The sequence below is a fragment of the Agelaius phoeniceus genome, chromosome 1 (assembly GCF_051311805.1).
Source record: "Agelaius phoeniceus isolate bAgePho1 chromosome 1, bAgePho1.hap1, whole genome shotgun sequence".
Taxonomy (NCBI): domain Eukaryota; kingdom Metazoa; phylum Chordata; class Aves; order Passeriformes; family Icteridae; genus Agelaius; species Agelaius phoeniceus.
In genome coordinates, this window is record NC_135265.1 from 91,775,440 (window position 1) to 91,801,604 (window position 26,165).

A 26,165-nucleotide genomic window follows, 5' to 3' on the forward strand; every position below is an offset into this window, starting at 1 on the left:
GGGGCACACAAGGAGCTCTTTGGAAATAATTTCCAAGTTAAAAACAAGCTGAGAGGACATGCTGAGAGTTTAATTAAAACATACTGGCCAGACCACCTCTGAAAGAAAAAGCATTTGGTAGCTGCTCTGCAGACAAGACTTTAATGAGGGAAGAGGATGATAAAGGGGTTTTGTCTACAGGAAAAAGAGATGGATCATTTATAACTCAGGGAGCAATTACACAGGATAGAAAGGGAGGAAAGACTACCATATGCCAAAAAATTGGTATAAATCCTCAGACTCTGGTGGTCCAGCTGAGTTAGAAATTTTAGCTCCCAATCTCATCTTTTAAAAGCAACCAGTAGCTCCTCCAGAATCAGGTCTGACGTATCAGAGACAAGGTGACTATTCATGGAAACTGTTTCAGCACTGGTAGTTGCACCTTTTCTTTTTCTGATTTTTGTCATCCAGAAATTTCCATGTAATTTCTGAACAACTTTGCAATTTCATTTATCATTTTTATGTACGGATTAAATATAAATATCGTGTACTGTTGCTATATGAGACATCACAGAATGAGACTGCAAAAGTATTAATTTTATACTCTGGTCATTTTTGTTTCCTCAAGTAAAATTTGAAGAATCTCACTGAAAGATGCAAACAAAGCAAAACAAAACAAGCTGTTTGGAGATTACATAAGCAAAAGTTGTAGAAATCTTGCTCACATATTCTAACATTTCCAGAATATCAGGCATTTAGAACATAAACTCCAAATTTTGTGTTTTCCTTCTCTTGCTCTCTGAAATGCAATGTTTCTCTATGTAAATAAACCCATCAATTTCACAATAGTGTGTCACATCTTCTGTTATGATGCTGCTTTCTAGTTTGTGTCTCTGCAGATATTGAAGATTTAAAATCTTAACCATCAAAAATGTACAAAGCAGTTAAGAACTTCAAATATGTGCGCAAAAATGTGCAGGTCGTGAGAGCAAAGCTATTCCAGGGAACTGATAGGTGAGTCAGCACAGACAGTATGGCCTCAGGAGCAAAATCTGACTTTGGTGATGACCTACTGTTTAAAAATAACACCAGTGGAGCAGACTGGTAATGTGCATATTGCTGTGGTCACCATATGGTACAAATGTGTCACCTGTGTGTGATCACCTGGTACAAATTATGTCATACTCTGCATTCAGGTTGAGCCTTTGAAGGGAAAATAGCTGGAGAAACCGACTATACCACTTCAGGGTAAAATCCAGGAATAACTAACATAAAACACTATATCTGGTCCATAGAAAGAAATAACGAGAAACCGTAATAGTGCAGATCAACCCAAACATCAAGCATTACATTTTTTTTAACAGAATGAAATTAATAATAAAGTAAAATCATGTTTTATTATTAGGTTTCATCTTCTGTGGACTTGCACTTAAAAGTAAGGTTTGTAGAGCTGAAAAGCTTCCACTAACATAACAAGTGTCCATTCTTTTTTGTCTGTGCAATGTTGTGCACCAGACACCCATGACTGAGATATGAGCTATTTGGAGTGCAAAATTTTATATTTCCCATTACCTTTACAACATTTCCATTGCCAACAATCTGAGCACACTGCAAATCCGACACAGTAGATGAAGGAGTTGACTGGACTGGACTGTGCTGCTGGCTAGGTTTCTGTTCAGGTAAGCCTGCTGCTTTTCTTCTTTGGGCTGCAATCTGAGACAAAACATTATCTGCGCTGCCACCTAGAACAAAAAATAGAATAAACCCAGTAAAGGAAATCATAATTTTAAAATGTTTGTTAACTCTCAAACATTCACTTTCATTTAAAAACTGACTGGATGAAGGATGAGACAATTGCAAGATCTCTCCAGCAGCTTCCAGAATAAAGAACAGAAATCAGTAGCAGAAGAGGGAAGCCAGCCCTGTCTATACACACACAGAGCTGACTTTCATACCTTTGGACAGTTTTCATAAGCCACTTCACCATATTGTCTTCAACTACTACGTACAATGCGTGCAGCTTTGGTTTTAATTGAAAACTGTTCTTTATTTCAAACAAAAAGTAAGCAACAGGCATAGGAGTCATCTCCATGACGTGCATGGTGCAATGAACCAGCATCCACCTGATCCACCACGGATGAATCCAGTAAAATCTGCCTGAGATGGGCTGACCACTGAGAGTTCTGTAACATACGTGAGGCTCTTCTTCCCTTATGTAGGTATTTGAAATCCAATCCTGTGTCCACTAAATTTACAGAAGTTTTGCTTCTACAATGGTAGGAGCACTCAGAAAAGGTTTAGTATCTTCTACCATCATCACAAACACTAATTTTTTAACTGAATCAGATAGAACTTACTTTCTTATTAAAAATGGTACCTGATCTGTTATGCAGTTCTCCTCCATGCCTGTTAATTCCTGCAATGTTATTAGATCCACCAGAAGAATGGGGAGAATGGTTGAAGTTATTGGAATTTGAAGGAGATGCTGGTCTTCTTGCAAATGTTGGCAATTTGACTGGTCTAGTAACTTTGCTAACAGATGTCTGGAAAACAAAATGAAAAATAACTTGGTCTTTCTTGATTGAGAAAAATAAAGAGCAAACTTCAACTGCTATTTTCTTTATCCCAAGTTCTGAAACTTGCACTGAAGAACAAAGGGGATATCAGAAAGAATCTTATTCTACATATACATATATACTGAATATATACCTATATAAATATATATATACTGAATGCATTTATTCAATGGAATAAATTACATCACATTAAGCCATTAATTCTTCTTAATCTTTGACCAACAAAAATGAGCATAATATATGATGCACCTGAGATATGATATACACAGTATTATGAGTAGTAGGGAAGAAAAAAAAACTATAACGTGAAATTTCTTTCCTGCAGAATCCTGGCTTTGTCTCCCATCTTACAAAACAGCTACCACCTTCCCATCCATCATATATTTGTTTCTTACTAACTAAGCTGCAAGAAGTGATATAAACTTTCTCTCCACCAGCTGCATTTCTATATTCCCTGCAATATAAACAGCCAGCTGCACCACTTTATTGAGTTGTATTAAGTGAGGCACTACTGATCCAGCTATACACTACCCAAATCCTCAACCACATTCTCCTTAATTTCTTTTGCTTTTACACAATTAGCCACTGCCAGCCACTTGCAATATGACCTTTTGCAGCTCAGCTTTTTAACATTTCTTATTCTGTTGCTCAAATCACTTCTTCCATCTCTGACTTAATTTTTCTCTCCTTCCTATACCTTCAGCAAGACCCTTCATTCCTCACAGAAGGACTGACGGCTAGTCCTCTCCTACTCTCCCTGTTCCTCACATTATACACATGCCAGTTATCCAGCTATGTTATTACAACCATCTTTTTTGGGATGATAAACACATACCTTCCTGTTATGTCACTTTTCTTATTCTGCCATATTCCACCTAAATCACCTCTACTGGTATTAGGCTAGCTATAAAAAAGGAAAGAGGAAAAAAATTCCTCCTAAATGTCTTCATTGTTCCATGTCTAGAACTGACATTGAAACACCGGTCCAGTTCTGGACTGGTCTTCTCTACATCTAGTTATTACAGTCTACAGTTAGGGGAGGAGGCACTTCTCCTTTTTCTCCAGCTATGAAAGAGAAGTCTGTCAAGGTTGTTTTATTTCCTATCTCAAGATTTCCTATCTCAAACCACCTATTTTTCTCTTGGTTTGCATTTTGACTGAAAACATTTAGAATCAGGCAAGCTCTTTCTATAAAAAACCAGAAACAATCAAGACTTTTTCCAGTTTTACAGTACTTCCAATTTAAAGGTGTGTGCCTTCAAGTCCACTTGATGACTACTTGCTACAATTTTATCTATTGCTAATCTTTCAGAATATTATCTGTATATTGGTCTTACTGATATTTTTTCCCTCCTGCTCGGTTACTAAAAATTGAGCAATTTTTACTCTTTTCTACTGTCCCTGGTCGTTTTTCAAATCAGGGCAGTTTCTACCACACTGTTGGTGGTTCTGGTTAACAGCAAAAAAAAAAAACAAAAAAACCAACCATAAAAACCAAACCCCCCCAAAAAAACAAACAAACAAAAAAACCCAAACAAAATCAAAAACCCCCCAAAACCAAACCAAAGTTGTTGCACTTCCTACAGAACTTTTGTTTCATTATGCTCCTTCCATACAGATGGGCACTCTTTCTAAGCAGCACTGCTTAAATGGACAAGCCATTGCTGAAACAGTGGATTTAAAGAAATTTCTAACCAGAAACAGAGTGGCTCACCAGTCAACAAGGCCAAGGCATAACACAGTATTTTCATACACATTTAGTTTGCTTACTATATCAGAATTCCCACTGCTGTTAAAATCGTGCTTGACTGCTCTCTGTGGCCAGGCAGTTCTCATCTGTTCAGCTTTGCCATCCTTGCTGAGTCGGGTTCGGTCAGAATTCCAAAGCTCAAAGCTTGAGGGTGGTAAGAAAGGTGGTATCACTGCTTTCAGCTTATCACTGGGCAGCCTGGTAAATGGAGCACTACTCCTCAGCTGACAAAGGGGAACAAAGAAGAGGGTGGGGGGAAGAGTTCACTTAAGAAAGTTTACTGGGACCTGGTGATGTAGCTTCAAAATATTAAGTTAAGCAAAAAGATGAAAACTCATTTAAAAAGAACAGAAATGAGACAGAAAAGTACTATTTGAGAAGTACAACACATAATAACAATAGAGAAATCAATGAACATCATGGCACCCCTCAGTATTAGGCTTATTCATTTGATGTAATGAATATAGCTCATTAAGTGGCAGAAAAATGTCTCTTCCTTCAGTGGGCTAAATATTGGTCAAGTTGACTTTCACATGAATAACTATGAATTTCCAAAGAAATAAAAATGTAGTCCTGAATACAGGATGACTGTAAACAGTGAGCAACTGCATGTTCCTGCTGTATGTGTACTGCAGAAAGAGACAAAAACACCTCAACTGATTTCACTCCCTGGAGTTCTGTCAGTCAGTCATATCAAAAGTTTTTACAAAAGAACTCGAACTTCTTACAAAAGAACACAAAGATAATAACCAGCCGAATTTAATGACATCACCAGGGAGTAAGCTGCAGGGGAATATAAAGCTACAGCATAACAAAAGAAGAAACAGAGTAACACAAATACACCTCCCAAACTAAATATTTCATGGTTGCCTCTACTAGCAATTTCACATCTCCATTGTACCATGTTCCATCCATGTTTTCCTCACTTCATACTACTTGTCAGCAACTAAGCAGCTGCTCCATCTATTTTACTATTTCGTTGCTGATCAAGCAAAGGTATGGGTAATTCTTGAAAGAGGTCTGTACAGCTTCCATATCACACTACTTTTAGTACTTTCTAGTCTAAGAACTACTGGTATATCAAAGCCAATCAGTTCATGTCTAGTGACTACAAACAAGCTCTTTTTCTAGAAGTGACTTGGACAGGAGGCAAAAAACTGTAAAAATTATGGAAGCTACATGACCCTCTGAATTAGGCTGAAACACCAAAAACACTGTAACATACCATAGTTTTCAATAATTCATCGTCCTTTTCTCCTTTCACAGTGTTTGCACCTGAAAAATACATAAATTATGTTTTGTTGTTTAAATGTTTCTACTTCTGTTTCTAAGGCTAGCTCATTGTTTTTAAACAATCAACAGCTTAACCCTCAGTACACACATAGTATGAGGATTTCCAGTGACACTCTCATGCACCTCAGCTAAAGTTAAGCCAAGTCTTACTTTGCATTGCAGACAGTGGGGGATTTTTATGGAAGATATTAACACTTTTCAGTGACCAGTCTTAATTTATTGGTGTTTACTAAAGAACAGTAACATGGTTAGATTAGTATTTTCCTGCTTAAATGCTACTGCATTCAGCATAATCAACAATGAGTACAAAAATCTCTCTTTCTACAGACTACAAATACATTACATTTTTTCACTTATATTAAGCTAAAGCAGAACTAAACCAATAAATCAGAAATAATATCATCCTGACCACCCCACAAGAACTCATTTCCCACAAGACAACTCTGCTTTTACCACTAGCTTTGTTATTTGTGTTCCAAGCTGCAGCAGCATCAAGGTTTCCAGACATGTCTGTATCACTCTGTGAGGCTACTTTTATAGTGGAATTTAATGATGGTTCAGTCTCATCCGGAAAAGGCACAAACTGATTAGAAGGAAATCCATGGCGCAATGTCTGAGTCAACTTCAGCTTGCGGAATCGATTGGACATCCTGCTCCACCAGGACTAGATTGAAAAGAAGACACAACAATTTAATTCCAACTAAAAGGAAAAAGGAAAAGAGATGTATAATTAAGCAATCCTTACAGAAGCAATAATTTCACCAAGGAGTTTTTGAAATAAGCTAAAAAGCAATGTTAAAGTGGTTCGCAGTTACCAACAGAATCCTTCAGTGTAATTTGCATGTGAAATAATTATCTCTTCCCTTATTTTTCACCTGGAAAATATTTTAAAATGTTTTTCAACAGTATCTGGAAGGCCAAAGTAGATAGAAATATTAGGGCAATTTGAATAGGGAATTTTTGCAGCTACATAGAAAATACTTAATTTTCCCATTAACTTCCAATTTCACCATCAATTTTTACTCCCTCTGGAATCAAGGAATGGCATCTCTATTTTACGCTTTTTAGAGGTGTGCATATGAGTTTATGTTATCTGCATCAAAGCTTCTCGCCAAGATTTTCAAAACCAGTGACAAACTGTAAGAGTTCTGATAGTATTTCTGTCAAACAAAAGATCCACAATCCATACAGTGCTGCTATATAGATAATTTAACCAGACTGGGAAGACTATAAACTGAAAAAGAGAAGGCAAGGAAACAGCAGCTGTGAAAACAACTTAAACCTTAGGACTATGTACCTATAACCTCCATCCATACACATATCACATATATGGAAATTGTTATGCAAAAGGACTTTGCTCAAAATAAAATTTATTCAAATATTCACATTTTTACACACAGTGCAAGTTGCTTCAAATCTTCAGTAAGATAATTTCTAGACTATACAGAACCTATGCCATTTGTACCAAAAATTATGTAGCTTCTAGGTAAATCAGATTGTAAGTACCTTCTGATTATTTATTAAGTTTCTCCTTCTCTTTCTGGAACACTTTTTTAAAAAACTAATGTTAAAGTAACAACATTTCAACAGGGTAGCTTTAAGTGATAGCAAATCCATATAACAACCATCATATTCTTCTCTCTTCTTGGCATTTAATATTTTTCAACTACTCACTGATACATGTCTTTGCAACTTTTTTATACTTATCTTCTACATATTAATCCTTGTAGCAGAAGACCATTAAAAATATTTTAGATCTGCACAGAGCATTAGTAATGTATAGAGTTCTCAGACCTCTGTATCTCTTTCGTGTCACAACTAATAAAGATTTCCATTACTTTCAGCAACAAAGATCTGATGAAAAAAGGCAAGAGAGACAAATAGCTCTGAGAAAGCAATAAAACCCACAGTTCAGCATTTATTCACCTTCCAAAAGGAACTGGAAGTTCATCTAGTTTTAACATAGACTACAATGAGTTTACAAAAGAGAGTGCTTGCACTTCTTGGTTTTGGTCACTGAAGCTACCTTGCTTTTTGTAAGAAAGATCAGTTCTAATTGCCCATCATCTCTGTTACTCCTACCCACAGTGCTTCTGCTCCCCAAATATACACTCACACCACAAACTACCCCAAAACAGAGTAAATACAGCCACTATGTTACCAGACAAAAACCACTGCTCTCTGGCAAGAAAGTAATGGCACTGGAGAGGTTCACCTTGTCTTCTGGTGTTCACAGTATGATGGTCTGATCGCTGGAGTTTTTAGTTTGCTGTTGTAGGAGTTTGCTGCCTCTCCATATATCCCTACCACATCACACATGTACAGAAGCTGTAATAAAGGGTTTTAAATAGACTGAGGAATTCAAGTAACAAAAATTCATTCCTGGTTAAAAATAGTGTCTATAAAAAGGCTGAAATCTAGCAGCAGTGGGAAAAGGCAACAGTATCAAAGAACTAGAAAAATGGTGTTTCCATTTTAGAAATACCTTACACATTTGTAAAAATGCTAGGAATAAAAGATTAAGGGGGAGAACTGGAAATCTCTGCCCTCAAACAATTTTAATCTAGAGAAGAAACTGAATGTGGTAATTCACACTGCTCTAATACTGACATTGAGAGTGTAATTCACTGAAGAAGAACCGGCAAGAAGAAAAAAAAAGGAAATAAAATTTTTGCATATGGAAAAGGGATAACTTTGGTATTGAGGCTGTTGGAGGAAAGGGTTAAAATCAAATAAGAGGAGGGAAGGGTTCCTGCTCAAAGTGACCTTTCAGCTGGGAATTCAAAAAATGTAGGTGTGGAAAACTCCATTTATTATGCCTAGTGTCATTTATCCTCTGCCTGACTGGAGAAGTAGAATTTCTGGGTAGAGGTAACACACTCTCACAGCCACACCTGAAGCCCTTACTTATAGGATGAATTTAGCCTACTGGAGCCTGGGTCCCTGTGTGTCTCTGGCACCCAGCCTTGTGGTTCAGGTAACAAAATAAATCTTCTCCTTGCATTTCAGCTGTGGCTTGATGGTTGCCTTGGTTACCCACCCGTGTTGATTCACACAGAGGCCACAAAATGGTAAGAAACAAAGCAGTTAACAGTTCTCGTGTGATAGAGGTGAAGAATGAGATGGTGAATATCCACTATGTTATCAGCAAGTAAAGGAACAGGGGCCAATATTGCACACAAATTAAAAATAAGAGAAACACATCGCAAAATAAAAAGTCTACTAGTTAATGACAAAAGTGCTCAAAGAAAAGGTGAGACTGAAAAGCATTTATTTTTTTAAACTTCATAAGCAGCCTACCTGTGATGAGGTATTTTAGTATGAGTACCATTAACAGGAGGAAGACAGGAATATATGTGCATTTGCTTAACAGAGTAAGAGTATTTAAATGAGCTTACACAAATTAGAACTAGACAATATTGATTAAAATTACCCCAGATCAATTATAGGCAACATGACCTCTGAATAAATATTGATTATCTTCACTAAAAAGTATGGAAGAAGTTACAGAAATCAGGCAAAAGGCAAATATATGATCACTGAAAAGGGAAAATCTGAAAATTTACTGATCAAAATGCTTACCATGAAAAAGCATAACTGAAAAAACTTCATATGTCATCACAGCTCATAAGACACAGCCAGCAGAGATTTGTTGAAAATAAACTCTACCAAATGAATCTCTTTTTGACAGAATAACCAGTCAAGTGAGCAGAAGGGATGAAAAGCTGGAATGCAGCTTGACTTTATTAAAGCTTTTATTGCTATTTCATGTAGCATTCATCAAACAATTGAGGAAAAATAGGGTTCAAGTAAAATTAATAAAGGGAAAAGACCACAGCCAAAAAATGAGACAAATTGTAAATTATTTGATCTCAAATTGGGAGATCATATTTGTGCAATAGGTTTGGGAATGCTCACTAACAACTGCAACAATGAAACACAACATATTTTTCTGTAGTCTAAGGAAGACATCCATCTAGACAGTTTTGTAAGCACCTCTAACACTCTAAATTTAAACACTGCCAAACTGACATTTTTCAGTGGAGGTTCAAGCTGGCATGCAAGAAGAAATCAAGTGTACTAATGTAGGAAAAAAAGCAAGGAAATAAGCAAGTGTACATAAGAAAAAAAATCAATCACAACATAGCAGAAACTCAGTATAGATGCACAGTGTTACTGCTGCAAAAAAAAAAAGTGAATTTCACTGGTAACAGGAAACACATCTGTGATGGAGTTTTTGTATGCCACTAAGTGATACTGTGACCCTGGTCAGAATCTCACCACTCATTTTAGAATCCTCATCTTGACAGATAACATACAAACTAGAAATAGTCAGAAGTTTAGGAATCAAAACATAAAAACAAGGAAATCTGCATTAATCAATTTTGTTTAGACTAGAAAAAAAAGATTGAATATGATAGTTCTCTAAGTATTTATACAGTTCTTACAAAAATGAAGGTGACCACTGAACAAGACTCAATCAATTTAATGGGCAACAAAAGAAAAAATGCAGGCTGAGAAAAATTCTGACCCAAAAAAGCACCAAGCAGTGCAACTGAGTGCTGATGGAGAAACCATGGGATCAGGGGATCTTCTTCACCACAGTGAAAGAAAAGCGAACTGAATATCTATCAAAGATGCTCTTGGTACATTTATTTTGTCTCCTGATGCTAAGGCAAGTGAGCCTCATGAATTCCCTCTCACTCTCACATTTCCATGATCCTGCAGACCCCACACTCAGTCATTTGCACTGATCTAGACAAAAAAATGCTGTACTGGTCAAATTGCCATAAATATCTTTTGTTTACAGTTCCAGCTCACCACAGAGCAGTTGTCCACACAGAAACACGGTTGCTACAAATCCCAGGAGAGGCCCCCTCACCAGAGCCCTCTCTTGACATGCTGGCCCAAAGAGACATGACTGTTATGACATTGCCCTCCAGCCACAAAATCTGAAAATACCATTTTTACCCTTTTGGAGTATTTGTAAGAAGAGTAAGACAGGTAAGATACTCATGGTCAGACAGGCTGATTAGTAAAGCATTAAGAAGCGAGGGAAGAATGGATAACATAAGCTTATGGGTTGTATTTTTAATAGAACTATACAGAATACAATTTCTGCTGAAAAAAAAAGTTTGATAATGACTAGTAAGCACTGTAATACTCTAGCTTTGAGGCCAAATACTTAAATATTCCAGAATATTAAATTTGTGTCAATAATTGTGTCTATCCTTCCCCTATCCTTATCACTGGCAAATAGTTAGGTTTTTTTTTTTCACCTAACAATCTTTTATGACCCTAATTCAAGCCTTTGTGTCATAACACTGTAAGGGTTGCAATCCAATCCATTGTTGATCTGTATTCCATAGAGCCAAAATCTATTCTGACAATTTCCCATCTAAGTAAAATAGCTCTGTTTAAATTGACAATGAAGTTGTATCATATTGAATGATAGTATAATCATATGAAAACAATGTTCCTTCATAGTTAAAATGACAAAACAGATTTGAGCTGAAGCAGAACTTTAAATGGTCTTTAAAATTCATGTCAAAAATAGCCTGGAAATTAATATACTTTTTTCAAGATTATGGTAATATTTATACTTAAGGGATGACATCATGGACTCCAGAAAATTCAGAGGTACACTACACATACACCATAATTAAAGATTATTCACTAAATAAACTGATGCCCCAAAACAGGCAACAACAATGGCAACAACAACAAAACTAACACTTCTTCCTTCTCTTTTGCAGTCAATGAAAGTTGGAATATCTTTGTTTAGTTGGCATGCACTTATTCTGACTCCATGTTGTTTCCCATCAGTTTTGAGTTAAGGATACAGCATACCAGATGACATGTAAGTTTGAAGTGCACACTCCTCCACAACTCTTCATATTAAAATCTCTGCTATGATATTTTTAATTTTCAATGTCAATAGCCTGCTACCATTTATGGCTATGAAGAAGTCTATCCTCTGTCCAGATTTAAAAGCAAGATCATAATGGAAATTGAGTTCCAAACTTATGATCATGGTACCTTCCACTTAATCATGAGATCTATTTGTGGGCACTGAAATGCTTCAATGCAAATGCTTCAATGCCTTGCTACGTGATGAAGTTGAATATGTGCTACACTCCACAAAACCAGAACACACTGTCAACAAGGAATTCAGAAATAAACACAACTCCCCAGCAAACCCAGTTACATATTAGATACAAAACACTTCTTAGCAATTGTTTTTTCTGCTTATACATTACAGGAATTAATGAGTTTTTATCAAGAATGAATATATTTACCTTTAGGCCTCCTTTGTCATCTGGCAAGATTGGGACATTTAAGGATTGCCTACTTCTGGAACGAGGCAGAGACGATCTGTTGTTCACTTTGTTCTTGTCTTTATCTACTTGCATGCATGCTGATGCCAGTAACCTTACAAGCTCTGTATCTAAAAGGAAGCAAATTGAGATAATGTTTGGCCTGTTTTGCTTTCCCAAATTACAACCAATACACTGACATTTTCCCTGTAAATCACATATAAGTAGCAACTGATCTACCTCTCACACACAAAGCAGATGGACCCCCAAAACATTCTTTCTTGACCTATTTTCCCATGTCTTATCCCCACAATTTGGGCTGCAGTCTTAGCATCTCTCTAAAGGTATTTATCAATATAAATAAGCATGCTACTCAGGTGGAATCAGTCATGTGTGACCAAGTGAACTGCCCACTCTCACACTTTGTACAAGTTAAGAACAATATTGAGATGCTCCCTTTTCTCACCTGGCACAGAAGAGAGTAGAGAAAAATGAATATTCTTTCTTCAAGCATAGGTTGCAGAAAAGAAGTTCGAAAGTAAATCCCAAAGAGAAAGAAGATGTTCAGCCTGGACAATGAAGGGACTGAAAAGAAATGGTAAGAAAAAAGATGGACAAAAAAGAAGTAATAAAAAAGTAAGAGGATGAAAAAAGAACAAGCATGACAGGAGACAGGAAAGCAAAAAAAAAAAATTCAGTAAATCTGCATTTTGTACAGGAGCCAGGTAGGATTTTCAGAAAGGCAGAGAGAACTGAACAAGAGAGAAAGAAGTAGCGAGACAAACTATTCTGTCACAGAAGTTAGGTCTAAAGTAATTCTCTGTATTTACTGTCTAGAATGTTGTACTATTAGTGATCTACCTTTACCATAGAAAACAATCTGCTAGTAACCATGACCACCATAAGGTGTAAATTCAGAGACTTCATCTGCAGTAATGGGTTTTGGCTTCAGATAAATCAATTCAGGTACCAAGGAAGGTTAATGGTAACAAATTATATATGTAAAACAAACTGCAACAAAAACTAAATGTGTTTCATTCAAGCCTCCCCAAAGCATGCTGTCTTGTCCTACAGCACTCCCACACAAACAACCGGAACCCTGAGGTGTGATTTATTCTCAGCCTGTACAGAACTAGCTGGAGGTTCAGTCAGGAGTTCCCTAGTTCTGTTCCTACTGTGCTCTCTCTGTCCTGTCCCTTGGCTGCTCTTTGTCAAGGGGCAATTTCTAGCTCCAGCTCATAGCTCTGTGTTAATGACGCTTCAGAATACCAGCGCCTCCACAATCAAATGCCACACAGCTGGCTCTGGTGACACAAACAGCACAGTTTTCAAGCATCTTCAGAACCAAAAGCAAGAGGAATGCACAAAATCTGTTATCCCATAAACGTACACACTCATCTAACCAATTAACTCAAACCCCACCACTTTCAGACAGTGTCCTTTCTTGCTCCAGTCCGGCCTAGACATGAGAGGATACTTGCTAGCAACTGCAATGTATTTTCTGGATTGGAAGGAATGTATATTTGTTTATATTGTACATTTCTCCACAGCATTTTGAAATAGCATACCTGGATCATTCAGCAGCATTATCAGGTCAAACGCTGTGTATCCATTTTTCGCACGAAGGTTAACATCAGCTCCTTGATTTAACAAGTACTTAACAACATTTTTGTTTCTTTAAGGGAAGAAAAAAAGGCATTGATCACATTAAAGAACAAGTAAATGAAGAAAGAAGCTCCCAATATTCCATTTGCAACCTTTTATAACGTTGTTCCTGAATCAGAGATCAGTTTTACACATTCTACAGATAACTTAGTGTAAAATTTGTTCACAAGCTCTTCAAAAGCTCCCACAAATCCTTTGTCAGTCACGTTTTTACTCAGTACGACTTACATTAATCAACATGCAGAAAGTTAGCCTTAAAAGCATCATTTGAATATCATTAAAAGCACCATTTGAATATCAGCTTCCTAAGCTGATCCTTTGGAAGTGACTGCAATATGTTGCTAAACACCTTTCCAATGAAAGCCATTAATGCCTAGGGCAGAAAAGCAGATGGAACGACAAAGGACATTTCAGTAGTCATCACATGCCATCATTAATACTTCAATGCAACCTCTTTTTCACAACTTGCACAGTAAGAAATTGCATACAGAAAAGCCAAATTGACTGAAGATAACTGATAAACTTCAAACAGTACTTCACCTAATTACAGCTATAAATTTTATAATTGAGAGGGCACATTATCACTTCCCTGAGGTGTTTAAAATGCAAAAACAATCAGCATTAAATGTCAACCAACACAAACACCTCCAACAAAAGCTCCTCAAAGCTAGCTGCATAAAAGACACTCACCATCCTGCTCTATTAGCCCCTCTCCCCTCTGATACACCTGAGTAAATAAGCAGGACTAGCCTTGTGAGTTAAAAAAAATACTTCAATTCAACCTATGAAATAACTGAACAGAAAACAAAGCTAGGGAAAATATAATTAATATTAAAACTCTTTAACAGTGACTGACCTTGTATAAAATCAAACTCTGACATGCATCAGCAACACAGAAAAAACATTCTCAAGCACCAACAGGTAACTGCAAATTCTAATAATGAAGCTGAAAAATGGATCTCAACATCTCCACTTCAGAGCATCATTTCTTATTCAGATTACATGTCCACTCCTGAAATCACTCCACACAAAATCAACCTGAAATGGAGGATGACTGTTACTCCTCTCTTCTAACAAAAATTCTGCTTATCCTCACCACAGCTCCTCTGCGTATTTCCTATTACTTTCCTACTCTTCTTTAGAACTATCATCCCTCCATCCTGCTCTCCAGTCCTGCACCTTGTGAGCACACAGAGACACCACTTTTTAGTGCCTCTGGCTCAGAGAGACCTGGCCCGCTCCCTCCTTCAAACCCTTCACACTACTGGTGGTCCTGAGAAAGGGTTAGCTGAGGTTCTGTGGAGCTCAAAGATTTCCAGATGTTATGAAAATTTTCAACTCTCCAAGCTAAGAAAAAGACTCAGATGCAAAGTATAGAATTATGAATATTATGCACGTGAGGTATTCCACCCACACTGGGGCAGTGCGAACGTGGCTTTACACAAACGGCTCTTGTGTATTTCAAGTGTACCACCTCCACTTGTACTATGATTGCTCATCATAGTAAACTTAGCACAGCAATTGTACTTCTGCAGCCTTCATGCTGCTCTTCTATTGATCCAGATGTCCCTGGAGTCAGTCTTGCTGTCATTACTTACCTATGACACCATACAACACTGAGAGGGTTTCATAGCTGGCTGTGATGCTGGGATTATCTTGGGTGACTAGGGACATCTTTTATCCTTCATGGATAGCTCTAAGTTCCCAAGAAGTCACACCCTTATTTCCAGGACTGGGATGTCCTTCTGGTCTTTTCACTGAGCCAGTGTCCTTTAGACAGCTTTACTTAAGCATGAACAATACCAAACACTCCTAAAATTCCACTACCTCAAATATTAAGCATATTAACAAAATTAACTTACAAAGTTTCAAACTTACAAAGTTGACTGATATATTAGGGAAAGGACTTTTCATAATGCCATCCTCCAGTAAACTGAACAGCCAGTATCTAAACACATGCAGGACTAACTTTTGTATGTGCTTCCACAAACAAGCACCCGAGTACCAGCAAGGGGACATGCTAGCAGCCCTGCCCATCACTTTGTGCTGGCTGCTCCTATTCCAGCTGTGTACTGTGTGACCGATGCTAAGTGAAACAGCTGCACCAGAAAATCTGATCTTAGTGCACTTCTGTCACTACGATCAATAAAGGTCCCAAGAACTACTTCAGAAAAGTTTCACAAGGCAATGACAACTTGACCTCCTATTTTTCCTCTTTGTTGCATTTACACAGTCCAAGGAGATCTGCTGACTAAAAAAAAAATCTGGTGCAGAATACCTGCCTTTATACAATTAATGCACTACCACTTAAGAGAACCTTCACCTTGCTGCGGGCCTTATCTACAAAAAAGAAAAGTTCACCTTCCTGAACTGAATATCCTGTATTTCAACAGTGTTAAGTATATGATAGATATCACATATGAAGTACCAGCCAGGGCAATTTCTGAGGTCTGACTCCTAAGCAGCTACTTAGATTTACAAAGGAGCTTTACAGAAAATGACAATTATTTTGGCTGCATTTCCAAAAACTCGATGAAAACTAAAGGCTGAACAGAAGAACACAGAAATGGTTTTACGACTGGAAAATGTGGTACATGGAAAGCTGATTGCCTTGAAGTTTCATAACTTCATGTAAGACTTACAACCCTGGCAGGAAGGGTGATAGAATCTTTCACAATACTGAAAAACATCAAAGGATGGAAGCTGAAGTGTGCACCAAGGCTCCTGGGGACTGCCTGGAGCACTGTGTTCCCAGTACTTACTGAGCTTGCTTCAGGCTCCCAAATGCTTTACTCATTCTAAAATCCAAACATCACAGAATCACAGAATAACCGGAGTTAGAAGGGACCCACAAGGACTGCTGAATCCAAGACTGCTGAATCCCTGCACAGCATCATCCCCAAGGGACACACCATGTCTCTGAGTGCTTTGCTCCAACACTCCTTGAACTCTGTCAAGCCAAGTGCTGTGACCACTTCCCTTGGGAGATCTTTCCAGTGCCCAACCACTCTCTAAGCTAAGAACTTTTTTCTAATATCCAACCTAAACCTTGCCTTGAGACTTCTGGCCATTCCCTCGGGTCCTGTCACTGATCACCACAGAGAAGATGTCAGTGCCTGTCCCTCCTCTTTCCCCCATGAGGAAGTATGAGGAAGTTGTAGACGGCAATGAGTTTTCCTCTCAGACTCCTCTCCTCCAGGCTGACCAGGCCAAGTGACCTCAGTCACTCCTCACACAGCTTCCCCTCAAGGCCCTCCACCATCCATGTTGGCCTCCAGTGGACATTCTCTAATAGTTTAATGTCTTTCTCATACTATGGTGATCAAAATATGATTCAGATCTGCTCCAAAAAGCTGAGGGCAGTAAAGAGTCATGAGAAACTGAGGTCATGAGTCTCTTAATTTCTTTTAAGACCTTTCTGCTTCTAGAGTCAGTATCACAGAGGATTTTTTCTATTGGAACATAAGAAAAATTAAACTTCTTACTGCTAGACACAAAGAAAGCACATATCTTACCCATGGTACGTGGCCTGCATTAGTGCTGTCCAGCCATGAACATTATCCTGCTTATCAATATCAGCCTTTTTCTCAACAAGGAACTGAACAAGGGGCAGCTGTCCAGTTACAGCTGCAATCATTAAAGGAGATGCACCATCAACAGTGGTAACATTAACCTGACTCAGATCTTCATCAATGATCTCTTTAACCAGCTGAAAGTTTCCTGTAAAACAGTGATAAAACATAACCTAAATGTTAATTAGTACATATTTCCAGCCAACATAAAATTGCATGAGGCACTGTATTTTCCTCATTTTCTCTACCTGTACACTTATGGCACAATCCCATTACAATAATTATTTTCTGAAATGAACGACTAAGGAAGGTTGTATAAACTGCAGTGCATCCTGCAAGTGAAGACACAAATAGGGAATATTTCTATTAAATTGCCATAAGATGATGTCCTGCAAAGAAAATTAATGATGCTCAGGCACCATGATTTTTCTTTCAAAGATCCCTGTTCCATTTCCACAGGCTGCAATCACAGAATCAACGATTTTAGAATCAAAGTAGCTGGGTATAAAGGCACTCTAAAAGGTGGTGGAGATCATTCCTTGCCTTAAACAGGTAGAATAATGCCCTGTCTCACACTGACCAGTAAGTTCCTCTTACAAAGATAGTTCAGTGATTCTAAAAACCTTTACTGATGGAATTCCACAACCTCAAAGGAGTTTACTCTAGCACTCAACTTTCTTATATTCCTAATGATTTTTTTTCTGCCTCCAGTATTCGAACTACGCCTCCAATACAAAACTTCCCTACTCCTTGCTCAAGAGTAAAGTCATTTGTTGTCATTAGTCAGCTTTACAGTTCCTTAAAATCTATTCTAATTTTCAAGTTTCCACATAAAGAAGCTGGTAGTCACTTGAGTTCTTGTCTAGATTACAAAAAGTAGTATGAAATATGTTACTGAATGTATTTGAACAAGGTTGAGGGTTTTTTCCTAAATCTTGAAGTAGGGCTGCTTTTAAAAAATGTATGAGGTAGTCAGGACTGTCTTAAACAGAGAGCTTAAGCACACCTACATCCTGTATTTTTTTTGATGTCCTATGGCAGGCAAAAGCAGGGAAGAAGAGAAGGAAAAAAAAATCTCTGTGACTGTGTGTACTACCACAGGAATAGGGGCAAGAACAAGCAAATCATCAACTGCCATGCAAATGGAAAAATTTTCACCTTTAAAAAAACCCTTCAGATGGTAAACTGCTTCATAGCATAGGCTGCTTTCAACTCAGTCACAGAAATGAACATTTGCCTTGGAAAGTCATTCAGAATCCCAGACAAACCCTGCAGCCACTTGAATGCACTCACTGAAACTCACACCCACCCACCAATGCCACTCAGCTAATTTCTTGGAACAGGACTACTTTTTGTATGTTCCAATTTGGTAAAAGACAGTGGGTGGCTTTTTTAACACAGATCCAGAGCAGACTTTGTTAAACAGAAACCCTGGAACCTACAGAGACACCAGAATTTACTTTGGATCCTGGACACTCCTTAATCTAATGAGTTGCTTTTTTAACAGTGCTGCCATCCATAGCCAAATAAAAAAAAGCCAAAACACAATGTGCTGACCAGTATTCATTTGGCCCCTCCTATGCTACTTCTTCTGACCCAGCACTAACATCTGTAAATCTCAAAAATCACAGGGGTACAAGAAGGGCACATGATCACTCTAAAAATCTAACAGACTTGAGGCTTTCCCAGGAAGATGTTTTCGTAGCTCACATGTGAAGAGCAGGAACAGAAAAATCATGTTTTCCACACTAGCAAACAGACATGCTCTGAAGTTAGAAAAACTCGACAGGGTGGAAGAATCATGACAGTACTTACCCATTTTCAAAGCATGAAAGACATCAGGTTGCCTCTTTTCTGCATCTGAAAGAAATATAAACATTTATATTAGCAATCAAAAAAATAGCAAAAATCTCTAGTAGAATTTTTATACAAAAAAACTATTAAAAATTTAAAGTATTATAAAACACATGTTTAGGCATATACTTAATAAGAACAAAGAAAGTATTGACAAGTTCTGTATTACCTTTGGGAAGAATGAATCACCTGTATAGTTCTTTGAGCAGAACTAAAGCTAGAAACTATAATAAGGCACCAGCACAGGCTTTTCAATTTCCATTCTCCATCAGGAAACTGTATTTGGAAACCCTTTTTTTCCTGCCTGGAAGTCTAAAATATCCACTAAAGAATTACAGTATGGCTTTGTGGTCTGGCAAAATCGCCTGTAGAACAGTGAACACTCAAATTGTATGGGATTATTTTGAAAGGTGTCTCAAAAGGAGTTTTACAAGCTGCTCCAGTCAGTTTTATTTCCTCTTGAGTATTTCCAGGTTAATTTGTAAAGGTCACAAAAATAATAGTGTCAATTTAACTATGCGGCTTGTTACTTGTGAATTAATATTCTTCAGCTCCCAGATAATCATCCCCATAATAAGAACTGTAATTATTACAAATTGTAATATTTTGAGTGAAGAATCATTCTTTTTACATGGCTTAACAGTACTTCAAAAATTCTGACACTATATAAGATGAGGAAAAAATAGTGACATATTTTTCACCTTCCACTCATGCCAGAAAATACCGTCCTCTATCTTCGAAATTATTATGAACAAATTATTACCACAGAATCCATGGGGTAACAAAATTTTATGGAAAACAAGGAGACACTGAGAGACTTCGTGAGCGCAATTCTGGCATTTTTATGAAACACAGAAAAGGTTTATGTTCACAGCTTTACTCCGAAGGAAGTCACCTTAATATGATGAACAAAAGCAATTGCTGAAAAGCCCAAAATACTGCAAGAAACTCTTATTTTAAGACCAGGAAAGAGAGTGATGGGTCCTACATTTTCTCCTGATTCAGAAACTGTTCTTATAGAAGGAACTGTGTGTATGAGCTCACCACTGTAAAACAGATTTCAAAAGACTAGTTTAGGAAAGGACCAGGCTCCATTCTTGTCATGTGAAAACCCTGGAGGAGAGGCAGCTTCAGGGAGCAGGAGACCATAAGATGATGTCAGAAGGAAAGACTGAGATCTGGGTAAGCCTAAGTAAGGACAGGGACAGAAGGCAGGTAACACTCAAGCCATTCCAGGTAGTAAATCTGCTGCTGAGAACAGCTGTGGGAAGAGAGCTGCTTTCTTCTAGGAGGCAATTCACCCTATCTATGGCAATGGATCAGAAGAAAAGTTCCTTTTTTCCTGTCTTCCAGACAACAAAAATGATCTTTCTTCTTCACAGGATATTCAAGACTCCAGCACTAGGAGGAGACTTGAAGTATGATCAAAAACCAATGCAGAAATTTGTGTGGAAGAATAATGTTTTTACCCCCCTCTCTGCCCAAATGAGTTACTAGCCTCCTGATGATGGAAATTCCCCCTCAGCAGAGGTGACAAACATCAATCTGCTTTAAAGCAAGTCCAGTCTTCTCACTTAAACAGAATCCTTCAATACTTTAAGTTGAGGCCAACTCTGCCTGAACATACACCCTGTACACGCAAACACATGGACACTTGTGAATTCTATGGATCTCTGATCCTGTGTACTGTAAGCAACAGGATGTCTGTTCCTCAAGGTCATGAGCAAACATCTACAATCAATCAGTCCTGCCTGGCAGCATGGCTGGATGAAAGCTCTAGAGTTCCAACTTAACCTATAAGTCAATATCTGAGTTCACACCTTCTCTACAGCAGAAACAGATGTCTGATTTTTGTTCTTACTTCTTCAAGTACAAGGGAAGCTTGACCTGCAGAAATGACACCAAATGCAGACAACAGTTTTGGACATGTCCATATGGCAGTGGAAAATGATCTTTCTAGAGCTAGCCACATCCTTATCTTTTATAGCAAACAGTACAAAGCTGGAAAATCCAGCTCTTCCAAACCCTCTTGTTAAGCACTTCCCAGTGCTGGCTTGCATAAATATCTTGAAAAGTGTCCCCAAAACAGCCACATACAGACAGGAATCTTATCCTGCTAACATGGAAAAAATTTGCTGAAGTTGGGCACTTGTACCTCAGCTGAAGTAGGTGTGCCTACTCCAACATTTTCAAAATCCAGCTGCAAATTACAAAGAACATCATGCCCATACAAAGTAAGCTCCTCAATTCCTAAAGAGAAACAAAAAAATAATTCCATACCTGCCTGAGGCCTAATAGTTGTGAAAGATTCCAAATAGTCCTTCATGTCTTTGTGTTTGAAGCCAACAGAGATTTCAAAAGGTGTTTTATGTAGCACATTCAAGTGATCAGGATTGGCACCTTTCTCCATGAGCTGCTGTGCCAAGCTCACCTTTCCACTAACGGCTGCCAGCATTAAAGGGCTCCAGCCCATTGTCTTTATAGTGTAGTTACAATCAGCTCCCCAGTCTAGCAACAGATGCACCACTGCCTCATGTCCGTGCTGAGCAGCTGCCATCAGTGGAGTGATATCGGGAAGATCATCTCTGCTGCTGTTAAGTACATTTGTGCTAAAATGGTCGTAATTGTCCACAAAAGCTCCAGATTCCAGCAACAATTTCACCATGCTGACATGACCGCCTCTGGAGGCCATTGTGAGGACACTGGCTCCTAACTTGTTCTGTGCATTGAGATCAGCACCATTCTCCAGCAAGATGTGGGCCACGCTTAGATGTCCAAACCTTGGAAGAAAGAGACACAAGGGAGAATTAACACCTTGGACTGCAAAAAACCAACATACTCCGAACCTAGAAAACTTCATTACCAAATTTGCCAATTGACTAATACATACACTGTGAGGGACCATACAAGCATCTCTGATTGTGACAATGGGCACCTTGCTGGAGGACACCACTCATCAGCTGAGGACTGTAAACTAAACCATTCCACATGCACCAGTGACTGTGCTCATAAAGCAGGCACCTATTGAAGAGGGTGGTCTGCTCAAAGCAGCAAAGTGCCAGCCTCATTTTCTGCCACAGGGCACCAACTCATAACTTCCATAAACCAGTGTCACTTTCATCCTCTTATTTCCACAGATGTATCACATTAAAAGATCAAAGCCAGTTTGTTTCCAGAGATCTTTATTAAGTACTGCCATTACTACTGAACAACTGGAGTAAAAACTGCAGAGTCAGTGCTAACTAAGGAAGAAAAAGACCATTATAAAAGACTGACTCTCCAGTTGATAAATCTGCAGTATCCCTTGTTTTCCAGTTGTGAACCATCAATGAACTCCCACAATGTAAGAAGACTTAGGGAATACAGATGTGTCCATGAAGCTCAGAGAAGAACACGGTGAGTGGCCATCACTGCTGTAAAGTTAGCTGAACTTCCCTCAACACCAAGGGGACCAGAGAGGATCTTTAAGAGAAATGGTTTACCAGCAGTGGGACAACTGGCCATGTGAATGGCCTTCCCTAAAACAATCAATGGAAATTATTCTGCTCCTCAGTCACACACACCAGCATGGGGGGAAGCATCAACACGGTTCAGCCCAACACCGAGCACCAAAATGAAATGAAAATAAATTTTTAAAAAGTAAGGTGCTTGAGTTGGCTTCCAGCCAGGTACTCCTTCCTGATAACTAGGGATACCCAGTGAGTAAGTTGACAAAAACAGGCAGACAGAACAACCACAAACTCACTCAGCTAGAATGCAAAGAGTAAATTTATTTGTTACCTCATGAACCTGGGGATCCCCAAAGCAACACACAGGGAGAGATACAGAAGTGGAGAAGCAGGCACCATTACCAGTTCATGCTAAAGGACCAATGGCCTGCAGTTCACACAAGACTTATCAAGAATTATTCCTGGCTGCAAGGTCACTTAAGTGATTTAAAATCCTCTTCAACAGTCTTTAGGTTTTTAACCCATTCCTTCCAACACTCAGCACTGTGATGATGAGCATACAGGGACTGGTAATGGGTGTGCCATAGTGTCTTGTGATTCGACTGTCTGTAGCAGTTTCTAGGTCAGACTTGTGCTATGATTTCAAGAGACTGCTATATTACAAGGCTAAATTAAAACCCTGTGTAATATTAAGTATCTGCCAATAATGAAATATGGCACCAAACCCTCCTTGTGTGAAATATCTACAAGAACTTGCTCAGAGTACTGAACTCTGACACCAGAAACCTAGCTTTGATATCACTTGACTATCAGAGGCTCTGCTAGTTTGTCAGTAAGCAAAAGGCAATCAGACAAGCCACACCCCCAACCAGCCAGTTATCAGTGAGAAAATGGCAACCCCATATTTTAATAAATATAATACCTTGACAAGATGTGTGCGTCGTGCTCTTGTTGCAGGCATCATGCACTACTGCATGCTCATGCACGTTGTGCTTAGCATAGCCCAACTCTGACCCTGAAGGCAACTTTTGTACATTACAGCAAAGCAAACCTTTGTCGAGGAAACCACAGAGAATGCTACTAACCACTTAAAGCAATCACAGCCTCAAAGTCCTTTGTTTCCTCCAGAGAGTATACAGTTGCAGGAGGAAGCCTCTGGAGCTTGTGTACTCCCTAAATCTATCCTGTACCCTTCACTGCATCACCTCAATAGAGCCTGCAACCCCTCCACAGAGTAATTTTATGCATATTTGCTACTTCCTGCCCAACTGCAATAGAGCTAATCACAGCCAGAAAATGAAACAGCTACATAAGTCTGAAGCTTACCTTTGTACCAACACTGGGCTTCCTTTCTGGTTATCCATTAAAAAGAAAAGAGAAAAATGCTCTTCTACTTTATGCTTTTTGACAATATATACAGTACTTTTCAAACGTCAGCCAGTAATTTCTTGAAATCAGTGAGAGGGTTTTAGTCATCAGACTTTATTGTTTTTAGGGAATGAGTGTATGGTTTTCATTAAGAGGAAAAAAAAATCTGTTTCTGCAACGTTTTTTCTTTTTTTTAAAACCTTCATAAAACACCCAAATTGTTGAACCTTGTCTTCCTTGTTCTTACTGGGAAACCAGCTGTGTGACTCATTCTTTGGGAACTTTCTATGGCCATTAATTGAAAAGAGAAATGTTGACTTTGAAACAGATTATTTTCTTCCAAGTATTTTAAAGTTATGAAATTAAAAAAAAAGGCAACCAACAAAAAACCAAACAAATACAAGCAAACAAACAAAACCTCCCCCCTCTAAAAAAAAAAAAAAAAAACAGAAAACAAAACAAAACACCACTAGAATGACAAAAACCATTTATTCTCCTGATTAAGCATTCAGTTATTATAGGACAGCAATACCCTCCAATCATGCAAAACACACCTGTGAGCCCAAGGTGTGCTTGTAGGAATAAAGACAAGCACCAACCCCAGCATCAGCAACACGGGAACCTCCCATGGCCCAGCAGTGGGTTACGCAGAGGAAAGCATCACTGATGCAGAAAACAAGCATTTTGTCATTAAAAACCCTCAGCAATGATTTTCCCTATCCTCCAGCAAGCCATCAAGGTAAACATGGGCAAACTAAGGGAAATTAATTGTTTCAGTTCGCTTCAGTATGTTTTACATCAGACGTAGTTTTCAACAAGTATGACACACACAGATGAAAAAAAAAAAAAAAACCAAAAAAACTCCATGCAAATTAAGTAAGGCTACGTGCATATACCTATTGTCACAGAGGAGAGCAGTGTTTCGTGTTCACGTTAGCTCCAATTTTGCGCTGGCTAAACCAAGGAATAGCATGCAGTGCTTCAAATACCACATTCTTAACATGGGAAGTTTCTAATGCCCCAGGATAACACTTCGCCAATTCTACACCGGACAGCCCCTCCTCACCCCCAGCCAGGGACGGGAACAGGCGACCACTCCGATCCCCCCGGGGCAACTCAGGGCTCCGCTGGCACCAACCCACCGCGGCCCTCAACATGGCGCCCGCCCTCTCTCCCACGCTGGCTCGCCCGGAGCTCCCCGGCGCCCTCCCTCGGCCCGGGGACCGCGGTTCGGAGAGCGAGGGAGCCGAGTGCCCGCGGCAGCCCGGGGGCGGGGAAGGCAGAGCCCCAGCGGCCCTCCCTCCCTTCCCCGCCCCGGGACTGCCGCCGACTAGGCCGACGCTCCGCGGCGGGGCGGGATGGCGGTGGGAGACCCGCACCTCGGCCCTGATCCCTCCCTCTCCCCCTCTCCCGTACCTGGCCGCTTGCATGAGGGGGCTCCATCCGTAGTGGTTCCTGCTCTGCACCGAGGCGCCCTTCCGCAGCAGGAACCGCACCAGCTGCTCGTGCCCCCCCGCCGCGGCGAACTGCAGCCCCGTGTTGCCGGCCTCGTCCGTGCAGTCCACGGGCACGGCGGGGCTCGGCGGGGACGACGCTTCGCCGCGGGGCTCCGCCGCCGTCTCCTCGGGGCCGCACGACAAGGAGGAGGGGGCCGCGGGGTCGCCGCCGCCGGCGGGCAGCCCCAAGAGGCGTCGGGCGGTCTCGCAGTCGCCCTGCTCGCAGGCGCGGAGGAAGAGCTGGACCTGCGGGGGCACCCCGCTCTCCCCCATGGGCAGCGCTGCCGGGCCCCGAGCGGCTCGGCCGCCCGCGACCGCCCCTCCGCCGCCGGGAAGGCAGCGGGGAGGAGGGGACTCGGCCGGCAGGAGGAGGCCGGCCCAGGGCGGCCGCAGCGCCCCGGCCGCTCTCGCACGGCGTGAAGGGGGAGCCGGGCTGGGCCGCTCTCCTCGGAGCCGGCGAGGGTTATCCCAGCCTGGGCCGGGGGTCTCGGCGCTTCTCCTGCCCCGCTGGCAGCCCCAGTGGTGTCCCCCCGCCTCGCCCAGCCAGCGCCTGTGTCCTCACGGCTCCTGCCCCCTTCGCCAGGGATTTCTGCGCTCTGGGCTGCAGCCGTTCCGCGCCGTTACTGGCTGCCGCGCAATTAAATGTCCCCGCATTACGTGTCTTTCTGGCCGGGGTCATGGCAGCACGCCTTCGCTGTGGGGCTTATTTTCACCTGACACAACAATCCCTTTTTCTTGCTTCACAACGCGACTTCCTACAGCCTGGCGCGGTCCCTCTGTCAGCCCCGCTCCGTGTACCTGATACTCCAGCCTTTACTTGCACCGTCCTACTTTGTGTCTCCTTTA

At 40.1% G+C, this 26,165-nt stretch overlaps 1 protein-coding gene across 7 annotated transcripts in view; it reads right to left on the reverse strand.

The window, feature by feature from the left end:
* The window catches only part of ANKS6 (ankyrin repeat and sterile alpha motif domain containing 6), a 40,501-nt gene extending 14,336 nt beyond the window's left edge, over positions 1-26,165 (reverse strand). For 2 of the 7 annotated variants that reach the window (XR_013183465.1, XR_013183462.1), the window contains exons 1-13: positions 25,240-26,165; positions 24,378-24,486; positions 23,782-23,807; positions 21,287-21,786; positions 18,968-19,012; positions 17,096-17,300; positions 13,484-13,590; positions 11,898-12,046; positions 6,052-6,262; positions 5,531-5,580; positions 4,326-4,529; positions 2,357-2,522; positions 1,552-1,721 (exon numbers count right to left, since the gene is read on the reverse strand). Coding sequence is in view for 5 of the 7 variants with exons in the window: in XM_077183130.1 (XP_077039245.1) it covers positions 1,552-1,721; positions 2,357-2,522; positions 4,326-4,529; positions 5,531-5,580; positions 6,052-6,262; positions 11,898-12,046; positions 13,484-13,590; positions 17,096-17,300; positions 18,968-19,012; positions 21,287-21,786; positions 23,782-23,807; positions 24,378-24,486; positions 25,240-25,592 (2,295 nt within the window). In the remaining 2 variants the exon portion in view is untranslated. Of the gene's footprint in view, positions 1-1,551; positions 1,722-2,356; positions 2,523-4,325; positions 4,530-5,530; positions 5,581-6,051; positions 6,263-11,897; positions 12,047-13,483; positions 13,591-17,095; positions 17,301-18,967; positions 19,013-21,286; positions 21,787-23,781; positions 23,808-24,377; positions 24,487-24,719; positions 24,778-25,239 lie in introns of those variants that run through there. The other 5 variants (XM_077183130.1, XM_077183139.1, XM_077183146.1 and 2 more) reach the window with 5 other exon arrangements.